General features: G+C 39.3%; 1 protein-coding gene and 1 pseudogene across 1 annotated transcript; one reads left to right on the top strand and one right to left on the bottom strand.

Moving 5' to 3' along the window:
- The first annotated feature begins 3,723 nt into the window (after nt 1-3,723).
- On the top strand, nt 3,724-7,612 carry hbae4 (hemoglobin alpha embryonic-4). Its single transcript, XM_031843534.1, has 3 exons — nt 3,724-4,040; nt 4,750-4,954; nt 5,510-7,612. Exons 1-3 carry the CDS (start codon nt 3,949-3,951, stop codon nt 5,636-5,638), a joined length of 426 nt encoding a protein of 141 aa, XP_031699394.1. The 5' UTR covers nt 3,724-3,948; the 3' UTR covers nt 5,639-7,612.
- On the bottom strand, nt 6,292-6,993 carry LOC116381403 (citrate synthase-lysine N-methyltransferase CSKMT, mitochondrial-like; annotated as a pseudogene).
- Nucleotides 7,613-12,043: the final 4,431 nt, after the last annotated feature.

The following is a 12,043-nucleotide window of genomic DNA, read 5'->3' as shown; positions in this document are numbered from 1 at the left end:
TAACAGGAAGCTGTCTGAGCATAAATGTCCATGCATTGTGACTGTTAGGTAGACCACTCTTACAGATCACTGCAATGTGTCTGTGAGACTGTTCTCTTTGCTTGCAAGCAAATAAATTGACTTTACAAACCTTGATCGTTCATCAAAACTCTGTTTAGTTTATATTGATAGAAAACCTTCACTTTCTTCTCCCGACTAGTCATAAGAAATATTCCACAACAGGACTTTCTTTATTTTGTGTTTTCATGTATTGTATTGAAGCCCCAGAAGCCCAGGGGCCACCTTCGCTTTTGGTATGTGATAATATAGTGAATTGTAATATTTCTGGGAAATAAGCATACTGTTAAACTGTTGGTATAAAGAAAATGATATATAAAAAACAAAAATCTGTTACTACTTGTTGCTTAATCATTATTGACTCGGCCTATACTCTGCTAAAATGCATTAATAAAAGACACATGTTGTGTCCTTTGGGTTATGCGTCTCCAAGGTTCCCTCACTGGTATCTGGAGCAGGCTGGCTTCAAGCCCACTGTCCCTTGACCAGCAGCTTATGGAGCTGCAGATAGCAGCAGCTGAAAGACTTTATCTGAAAAGCCTCCTGCAACGTAAAATATACTTGGCAGGGAAACCTCTGAGTCACATTTCACATATTTCTTCCTTGTCATGGTCTAAAATGAGGCAGTTTCAGGAAACACAAATAAATGTGGAACAGTTGGAGCTCTAAGCAAGTAGCAACTCTATTTAGAGAGAAAATAAGAAATGTAATTTATTTATATCTTGACTTTCATCTACTTACACTGTAATGAATTGCTGGAAATTTACAGTGGATTTTCCACAGTATTTTACAGTATTTCATAATAACTAACATACAGTTAAATGTTAATCCCTCGCATGTAAATTAACAGTCAATTCCGTCAATTAACAATATCAGCAGACTACTGTAATTTATCAGCATAATACAGTACTTTCTGTGAAGTGGTGGAAATACGCTTCACTATACAAGTTCAGCGAATCACAATCCATTTACATCGTACTGTCTAATTTAGGTTAATGTATCTGGAATGATGATAGAATATTTTTTATTATTCAAACTGCCTAAAAATCGTTTTTGAGTGACAAGACGTGACCGACTGCTCCTGAACGTGACTTTGGACACAACAGCTTAAGTTCATCCTTCTGAGCACAGACATGTGAAGATCAACAGAGGAGCCGAGGTAACTTAAGCTTATCACCCGAAATTCAAAGTCTCCAGTGTTGTTTTGTCTTCATGATTATTGAACTGTTAACATGTAAGTGGCTTTGGATAAAAGCGTCTGCTAAATGACTGTAATGTAACATCTCAGATAACGTTTCACTTGGTCTGTTTCATTACATTAGGTTGCTAATATTGGTGGAGCTAGCTCTGTGACATTAGGTAACATAAGTAAAGTTAATCACCAATTACAGTGTTAAGATGTACCATTAGTAACTTGTGTTTACTTGTGCTATTATTGAACAGCTGAAACTCATTTTAGGGTTGAACGTTAGTTCATTGTTCATTATGGTCCATTGTCTTAGCTTCATTTCTTCACCTAACGTAATCAGCTCATCACATAGGCAAGTCTGTTCATTTAAACTGTATGGTATTGTTGTATTAGCTTTTTTCAAAGACTTGCACTGATATGTTAACACATGTGAGGCACATGCGAACCCCCAGTTGCACAACCAAAGCTTCTTTTAAGTGTGTGTTATCCTCGATGTCGTAGAACATTCCAGAAGTTCAGAACATTGAGTTTCAAATTTTTTATATTTTGTTTGTTTACAGTCACTCGTCATCAGAGGTTGAGGATACCAGCCAGACGCTGCAGTCAAGTCCTCTTTTAAGGTGTTCTCTCTCTTTATTGTTTTCATTCATGTGTGAGTTCATGCAGTTCAAATTAACTATAAAAGTGTATAAGACTTGTTAATATAGACTGTGATGCAGTTCTATTACACTGTTCTTGATACCATTTCAATCAGCGTTTCACTCTTAATGCTATTTTAATTCAGTGACTGAGGGAGTGACGCCGAGATCGAAAAGTGGCCGATGGTATGCCACCTGTGGTTTAGCGGTATGTACCTATCCCTGGGGTGTGCCACTGTTGTTCAGCAGTATGGAACTTTCTCTGGGGTGTGCCACTGTTGTTCAACGTGTTGGAAAAATACAGAATGATATATGCATAATGCTTGTACTTTTACATTACCCTGTTATGATGCTTGTTTATCACTGTGTATAAAAGACAGAGACTAAGAGACAGATCTCTGAGCAAGCAACGAGACGCATAACTGTATGTGCTATGACTCTGCTTCTTCTTGCAAGAATAAATCTCCTGATTATTGATTTCACACTTGGTGTCGAGTAGAATTTTTTCTAACAAGTGGTATGTACCTATCCCTGAGGTGTGCAACTGTTGTTTCGCGGTATGTACCTATCCCTGGGGTGGTATGCCAGTACTTTTCCAAAGGCACACAGTTTCCTGAAGGCAGGTGCCGCTTGAAAGTTCATATTAGTGGTTTATGCCGTTGAATCAGAGTGGTATGCCATTCATATCAGTGGTATGATGTATACTGTATATATATAATATTATATACATATATATTAGGTCTGGGCAAGTATTATTGCGTTAACGCATTAATTCATTAACGCCGCCAATTATTTTATCGCGCATTAAAGCAGATTTTTTTTATGCAATACACACCGTTGATGCCAGCAAATCATCCAAACAAACAGTTAAGGAAGTCTTCGGCAGACTATGTTAGATGCAGCGTGTGGGAGAAGTATAGATAAACAAAAGCAAGACACGCTAACAAATTCCATAGCGAAGTGGATAGCTACAAACTGCCGGCTGATTAGTATTGTGGAAGATGTCGGTCTGAGGAACGTTCTCAAGGTGCGTCTGGTGTTAACGCACCTTTAGGATCGCAACGAATGACGGCACGTATGAGCCTCCCTCAAGACGCACCATCACAAGAACAATAAACAAGTTGTATGAAAGGGAGAGGACTACAAAAGCGACGGCGTTACAATGTGCACCAACTGTTGCTCTCACTGGAGACCACTGGTCATCGCTGGGTAACTGTTGGAAAAACTTAAATAATGTTTTTGTTTAGCCACTGTAATCTAAGCAGCTGGTTCCATAAAGTCTGTGTCCATATATGAACCAATCTTCACACAAGCTTTCTCAGCTGTGTTCTTCATTAAGTGTCTTAGTTGTCTTTCTTATTTCTTAACATGTATTAAACTGCAACAATTATGTATTGAATGTCTATTGTGATTCTCTTATTTGTTGGCAATTAAATGCAAAAGTATTGGGTTGTATTAGCCTTTGTAAATAAACGGTAACATTATGGCATATACCGTAAAATCACCGTAAAACCCAGTTATCCTACTACCACATACCATAATCCAGTATATGGTAAGATACTGGAAAAGTAAATTACGGAAGCTTCACCCTAAAGAAACAGTAAATTACTGGCGTCCCTGCTGCCAGTAAATTACCGTTATTTTACGGTGAAATTGTTTAGAGTGTAGTTAAGCAGCCCCAGAGCAGATACAGTACTTCAACCTTCTCATATTGTTACAACCTCACAGCAGGTGGACTTTGACGCTTTACGCGCATCACTGTTATGGTAGAAGTCTTCGGCGTGACGCACGTGAAGCAGCAGATAGCGCAGTGGTGCGGAGCCCCCACCCTGCCCTGCCTGCTGCCCGATAACACGGAGCATGGAAAACAACACAGCCGCTGAGACCTTCACCATCACGCCACGTTTTATTCTAACCAGAGGATTTCTGAACTTTTACTCACCATTCGCTTCTGCGTTTTTTCTGATAAATAAAATGTTTGATTAACACCTTTTTGCGCACACGTTTGGCCCCTGCTGTAAATGTGACCTGCGTTAAAAAAAAAGTCGTCTCACACTCGCTGCGATGCTCTCAACGAAGCAGAAAGAGCTCATTGCAGAAATATGGGGAGGACTGACTCCTGTGGCAGAAGATATTGGAGCAGACGCGCTTCTTAGGTGGGTTCTTGCCTGTTGCGCACATTTCCTCAATATAAACTGTGCTAGAAATACAAGTAATTGCATGAATTAAGTATATTAGTTGTAGTAGTATATAGAAACGAGATATTAGATTGATAGACTGCTCGATGTAACTCAACTCTCACACAAAGGTCTGGTGTGTGTTTCTGAATGTTGCACAGATATATTCATCCTGGCTTTTCATCATAACTTCCAAAAATAACCAACCGCTTTAAATCTAGGCCCCTGCTAATGACTTGATAACTTCCTGCCTTAGAAATTTAAACGATTTTCTCTCTTTTGTGAATGACTTAGTCAACGTGTGTTACTAAGGAATTGATGGTTTATTACCATTTATCAATAAGTTATTGATATTTATAACTGTATACTTGATATAAAGAATTGGTAAATTATTTATTATCAACTGTTGGTTTGGCAATTGATAAACATGTAATTCCTGACACTGTGCATTAGTCAGAATTTGCTGAGTCATCAAACTCGAGATAGTGGTGTGATCCTTCATCAGTGTAGTGAAATGTTCAAATGAGTGGACTGTGAGTTAACAGCAATGGTGATGATGAAGATGATGATGATGAAGAAGTGGCCTATATCAGTCTCCATGTATATTCATACTCATCATTATTGATACTGTTTTCTGCGTTTCAATTACAAATGTGCATCACTGACCAAACTCCCAATCCCTCCGCAGGATGTTTGCCTCTTATCCCGGTACCAAGACCTACTTTTCCCATCTCGACATCAACCCTCGCTCCGCTCACCTGCTCTCTCACGGGAAGAAGATTGTTCTGGCCATAGCAAAGGGAGCCAAAGACATCAGCCAGCTGACCGTCACGCTGGCTCCTCTGCAAACCCTGCACGCCTACCAGCTCCGGATAGACCCGACCAACTTCAAGGTGCTTTAGCAAGAACATCAGTTCTATTGATGGATCACACAAGTAAAAGTACTTATTGTAAAAGAAATGCTTAAATGCTTAGAAATGATTAAGTATAATCAGGAAAATGTACTTAAAGTTGATGTACGTACTTGTACATTTCCTTGTGTTTTGTGTGTAGTAATCTAAATGTATGAGTAGTAACTAAAGCTTTCAAATAACTGTAGTTGAGTAAAAAGCTCAATTTTCTCTCTGAATTGTAATAAAGTAGAAATGTAAAGTGGCATGATAAGAAAAGTATGTCAAATTTGTACTCAACTTGAGTACAGCACTTGAGTAAATGTACTTAGTTACATTCCTCTGCTTATTGAAATGTTTGATCACAGTATGGTGTTGAGTTTTCAGTGGTTTGAAAGTGACGTCATCTCAAGTCCATATCAGATGAAACTGACGTCAGCGGGAGCAGCTGTTGAAAACTGCAAAAACAAAATTGGCTGCCCATGTAGCTCACTGGAACCCCAGCATGGAATCAGCATTCAGTCTGTTGTCACTAACACGCCCTTACCTTCTCTGCAGCTCTTCTCACACTGTATGCTCGTCACCCTGGCCTGTCACATGGGGGACGACTTCACACCGGTTGCACACGCGGCAATGGACAAGTACCTGTCAGCTTTCGCAGCCGTACTTGCCGAGAAGTACAGATGAGACCCCAGCCACGTATATGAACCATTTATGATGCAATATGATATGAAATATTTATTTATGTGTAGTTAAAAATGTGTAGCACAATAAAATGTGCAATTAACACCTTTTCCTGTTGTGTTGTATTACCATATAAAGTCTCATAGGACATTTATTAGAAATGATGTACTGCTGCCCATTTTCAAAGCATACGATAAATAAAGTGTCTTCTCAAAGCGGCCATTTTGACATGTCATTGCAGGGTAAACAGGTGTAATTGATGACATCAATTGTGGCCCTGTTCCATTTATGTGGCCCTGGTGTTGCACATGTTGGCTGACTGGAGTGACTGTGACACAAATTAGAATGGTACCATATTTAATTTGATCAATTACACCTGTGCTTATCCTGCTATGACATATCAAAATGTCTGCTGTGACAAAGGTCTGACACTTGTAATCATGAAAGCACTTGCAAAATTCCGAAATAATACAAAAATTATAAAAATGAAATGAATTATTTTGAGTCTAGTTTTTATTTATTTATTTACTGCTCCACACTAAGTGGTTTGTCAACTTGTATCATTTCATAAAGAGGTCATTCTTTACCTTCAGGTTATTTTATAAGTAGTAAATCTCTTGTTGTCTCTGCTGTCGGAATGTGGAGGCCCAGTTTGGTGGATAAGTCACACTCTGTCTGTGTACCTTATCAATTACTTTTTACAATCAGTTCAGTAGTTTACTCATTTAATATTACCACCATCCAGATGAAGAAAGTTGCTATACAATAGAGCGAGGAGTCACTTGGTAGCAGTAGTAAGTCATTCCCCTTAGCTCCCCAACCTCCTGCACCCCAACATCTGCTCCCACCACCCCCGGCTCCTGTGCCTCGGTCTCCAGCCACAGCAGCCTGGCATCAGGGTCTTCATCAGAGAACTGGAGCAGAGACCCTGAGCTCCGCAACACCTTCAAACCCTGATTGGCCTTCCATTTCCCTTCCTTAGACCTCAACAAGGCGTCTGCGGTGCCCTTATCAACTATAAGATCCACACGAACTCAAGCCGAGAGGAAAGATTGTGAGGTTGAATGGCTTTGGTTTGGACGTGTTCCTGCATTAGTCGCACAGCTATGGGGGAAATGTCTGCGCAAGTGACCCGGACCGGGAGAGGAGAGTGTCTGTAAATACAGGGCCCTAAAGCAGAAGTGCCACAGCCCATATCCAGGACTTGGAGCAAACCGTTTGGGTGTGGCTTGGTCTGCAATAGAGGGGCATAATGACGTCCCGGACAGCATCGAAGCCAAAGAACCACTCAAAGTGTTTGTGCTGCTGCTGCTCTCAGTGTAGAAGCGGTCCCAGGTTGCTCTCTTATCCATGTTTTCAATCAGTTAAGCTAGGCAGAAACACAGATGGGATTATGTCACATGAGTTAGTGAGTGAACATTAGCAGTAAAACACAGATACAACTTGCCTTAATGACTCCTGTCATATTTGGAGGGACTTTATGCTGAAGTAAATTTAAAATCTATCAATTGAATGTGTCAAATATCTTTTCTTTTAATATATGACTTAAGACCTTTTCTTGGGTCCTTAGAAGCCACTAAGCTCGGCATGAAGACAATCTACCAAGCTGACAAACTCAAATGACTCACATTGCTCATTCAAATAAAAAAGCAACATACACTCAACAGTCCTGCATTGAATCCTCCCTTTGTGTACTTTATAGTGCTCAGTTCATCTTTAAACTGTTAAATAGATGTGTTGATGTATCCAGGCTGTGTTATATTAGAGTGCATTAGCTTGGTATCGCTAACAAGTTTGCAACCGAGTGTGACGTTATTGCACAACAAAGTGCTACTTTATGGTCAGCTTCTGTAGCTAACATATCGGTGACAATTAGCTAAGACATCAGTGCGCACACCTGCAACTCACTTTAACTTTTCTTTCTTACTTACTGTTGGAGCCATAATGTGGTTTTGTTGTTTTATTTTGTCTTTGAGGGAAACATGGGGTGGGTTTACACATGCAGTTCTGACATTGAACAGTGGGTGGCACATTGACCTAAAGTGCATATAGGTAAGGGCCTGGTAATGAGAATCAGGTGTGTGTGGACGGGAAGCTAACAGTTTTTGACCGTGTTATCGTGTCAACGTAGCGTGTCAGCCGGCATATGAGCTTGTAGTTTCGAGGTCTTATAGTATCCTGTAAAGTAACCTGTGGTACTCGGTTAAGGTGGCAATATGCATATGAATAAATGGATCTACGGATCGAAAGCCAGACAGCGCATTGGACAGTGAAATGTTTGTGGAATACGCGTCCGAACAAGTACTCCTGTTCGCCCCCCAGTGGCTTTAAGATATAAAATTGATATACGTTAAAGTCACTACACTGAGTGTTTTGTGAAGAATAAATATATTATTTCCGTTTTATTGATTATCGGAGTCTGAAAGAAGTTTTATTTTGAAAAATGACCGGATTCTCTCGCAATTTCATCCGCCTGTGCCTCTGACACATCAAGACTCTTGTCTCGGTCACGTGATACGTTACCTCAAAAATTGAGCCCGCAAACTAGCGACAATGAGTCAAAAATAACTGTTGGAGAGCTTCTTTGCAAAGCGTGAAAGGCCCACTAAGGAGACAGAAGAAGAGCTACTACTTCCAAGAAAATGAACGCTTCATTTAACAGACAATATCAGGAGTCTGATTAAATATCAGGAGTAATTCTGATGCGTCAATCCCGCTCTGCAGTATATGTGTTGACAGAGGATCAGCTGCTGGAGATTGTAAATGACGGTGGCCTTAAAAGTATGTCTGAGACAACAACTCTGCTGGTGTTTTGGATTAAAATCAAAGCTGAATATCCTGAGATCGCCACTAAAGCACTGAAACCCCTGCTTCCATTTCACACATCCTCTTTGTGAAGCGGGATGTTCTGCAGTGACGGCAATCAAAACTAAATGACGGAGTAGACTGGACATCAGGAACACACTTCGGGTGTCATTGTCTCCCGTTACCCCCAGATGGGACCGTCTCGTTGCAGAGAAACAAGCTCAGGGCTCCCACTGACTCAGCGTTATTGTGAGTTGTATTTATTTATGCATTTTGTATTTGTTTTCATGCCGATCGTATCATTTTATTTCGTCGTGTTTTTCCGCCACACCTTGAAGGCCGGTCCGTGAAAATATTGTCTTACATGAAACCGGTCCGTGGTGCAAAAAAGGCTGGGGACCACTGGTGTAGAGGATCAGGTGCACCTCGATTGGCAGTGCAGATTGTCTGGGGAGGGACAACAGCACAGCCAACATATACAGCCGACATGTCGAAAAAAAGTCATAGCAGTAAAATATAAATTGTGTAATCTTTTCTTCCAATCAGAGCAGTGAAATGTGCCACCCAAACAAAAAATAATTTATAGAAAGACTTATTATTATTTGTCTTAACTATTATCCACCAAATAATTCAGTTCAGAACAGTTTTAAGGTCTTAAATCCATCAATTGCCTAATTACCAAACTGGTGGCAGGTGAGATTTGGGTGTGGCTATAATTACCACAGTACACGGGATGCAACATATTAGCGTTTGAATTTGCAAACATAGACAGCTTAACAATGTTAAAAGGATCATTTGTGGAGTTACTTGCAACAGCTTAAACTTTTGTTGTGACTTGTTGCATGTATGATTTAAAATAGCTGCGAAGCAATAGACAAAATGATTTTTTTTTTTAATATACAGTGTTGTATCATTACTGCTAATGGGTCATAATGTGTGGAGTTTTGTGAAACCTGTGCCATGGAAAACATGATGAACGCTGGACTAGAAAATAGTGAATTCATAAAAGGAGACATTATCTGCTGTTGAGAATAGAATAGAATGCTGGATGGAACTGGTACACAGCAGAGTTCTCTAAATTAGAATGTTGAGGTGTCGTCTTGTGGATGAAGCCGGGTGCTCCACAGAGGACAGCTGGGGAGCTCTGAAGTAAGCCACAGGCAAAACCACTCGTCACAATTTCTAGTGACGTATTTTATTTTATTTTATTGGTCAGGCTTCCTGGGGGGCTCCCTGTTGACGTGAAGGTCTATCATCTGGCAAATTGGCAGATGAACTTGCAAGCTTTTCAACCTCACTTCAGGCTTCCGGTGTGTCCGATGTAGGATGATGGGGTAAGATACTGGCACCAAACTCCTGTCGTGTAAACCAGTAGCATATCTGACCTGTAACTTTGGATTCAGAATAGACTTTGACTGCTACCACTTTTCATAATTTGGCTCAGGATGTTTGGTGCCACCATGATGATTTTAGGATTACCAAATCCCTCCTTGAATATCAAATTGTTCACATTGATCATTTACTTAGAGTTGAGGACAGTAAAACTTAGAGAGCTTTGCTTATAGGAGGGATATTTTGAAATATAGTATTTATAATCATACAGTTGTAAATTAATTAGTTCTCTTCTGTGCAGTCAGCTGTCATTTCAGTACAAACCGATGTGACCCTCCTCCCCATTCATCATCACATCCGGTGCTCAAGGTTTCTTCCACGGAGGGCAGTCCCACTCAAACATGCCATCATCTAGATCTTCAGCCTAGATGGTGGAGCCTGTCTTCAACAACTCCACCAGTGTCGACTCTCCAAAATTTTTACTTTACTTTGCACAATTTAATAAATGTATTTGTTCACTGTAAATTAAGTTTCTCCTGATTTAACAACCTGTGTCTCCCTGTATAAGTCTATCAATTATCTCCCGGTGGCTTCAGTTCTATGAAGGTATATTTGTGTCTTTATTACGCAAACAACAAAAAAATGTTTTAAAAGCAAATTTCTCGCACTGCAATCAAAAATCAAGTTTGTAAGTGAAATATATAAACTGAGAATAATTTATTTGTTAGTTTTGCTTATGAAACTAGAATTTCTGGTTAACAAAAACAATATCTTTGGTTTAAAAAAAAAAAAAAAAATCTTTCATTTAAAAAAAAAAAAAAAGCTTTGGTTTCAAAACGAAAAGCTGAGTTGAGTTTTTTGTTTGCGTAATAAAGACACAAATACACCTTCATGGGCGGGGCATACGCTGCTGAATGTGCCGGGAGTTTCTATTGGTCGGTTTGACTTGGCTCTCGGTATCTGCTCCATTAAACACGGACGGGAGGTTACGGTGACATGGAGGTAAATTGACATTATACTGCTCTGTTTTGTCAAAATGATTTTAAATGTAGCAGCACTTCACTTTGTTTTCATGTTGTTAGCGTCTCTTTTTTTAAAGAATGACATGGAGGGCTGCTGTGTTGACATGAAGCGCAGCTAACCTTAGCTAACATAGCCATGCCTCAGGCAAAGTGCATGTAACGTTAGCCCACAGTGGGAGCTATAACATCACATGTTTGTTAAAATCATTGGTTAAGTTACGTGACATTTGTAGCTGACAAGCTAACTAAAGTTAGCGGTAGCTCGTCTGCCTGTATCCGACCATAGTTAAGCCTTCTAAAGTAACTTTTTTTGCCTTCACTTTCAAACTTCAGAGGTTGAATCATATCTTACTGAGATTGTGACGATTTTACAGATCATTTATACTTCATATTATGTCCTTAAACGGACCAACAGGAGCTCAGGTTGTGAACCTGAAATATCACTTTAAGTCCGGTAACGTTACAAACGAGATTAATTACAAGGATAAACTGAATTTGAGTATTTTGCACCTTTTGTTTTGTGGTGTGAAATAAAACTAACTACGTTTTGTTTTAGGGAGCCAGGAGCAAACGGCTCAGTTCATCAAGCTGAGGGGGAAGAACGACGGCCTCTTCACCAGGGACAAACATTCAGCAACCATAGCTTTGGATTAAGACATTAGTCCATTTGTAATATCTCCATTTGACCATCCTGTACTTAAGGTTACAGTTACATTAGCTCTACTCCTATATAAAGCCTTTACTAATAGGACAACCAGTAGAGAGGACAATACACTTCTGATGTGTTATTGTGATGTCACCTTTTTCTTTCTTTTATTTAAATTGAAATAAGACATCCATGTAAATGATTTCTATGTGAATATGTATATATTCTGCTGTGTAAAATTTGTCAATCTTCTAAGTTTGCATCCATGTGTTAACATTATTGATAAATGTTTCTCTGTTCATCATTTTCTCAATGTAGTTTGGACAATTTTGGCAGTCACCCTCCCAACTGCAAGTTAATAAACACGTTTGCTGATATTTGTTTTGCTGCTGTTGTTTTTGTTAACTGTCCTCTGCCTTAGGATTGCAAGTATCCAGGCTCTTTTCTCTACTAGAAAGATTGAGAAATATATATGTATATATACATGTATGTATATATACATATATATTTATTTATTTCATTCACACATATATATATATATATATACATGCATGTATATATATGTATAATTAATATGATTATTAATTTAGAAAAACTACATTA

Source organism: Anarrhichthys ocellatus, unplaced genomic scaffold (assembly GCF_004355925.1).
Source record: "Anarrhichthys ocellatus isolate YVR2014 unplaced genomic scaffold, GSC_Weel_1.0 scaffold4, whole genome shotgun sequence".
Taxonomy (NCBI): Eukaryota; Metazoa; Chordata; class Actinopteri; order Perciformes; family Anarhichadidae; genus Anarrhichthys; species Anarrhichthys ocellatus.
Note: the sequence above shows the minus strand (reverse complement) of the source record. Positions and strands in the feature narration are given on the sequence as shown.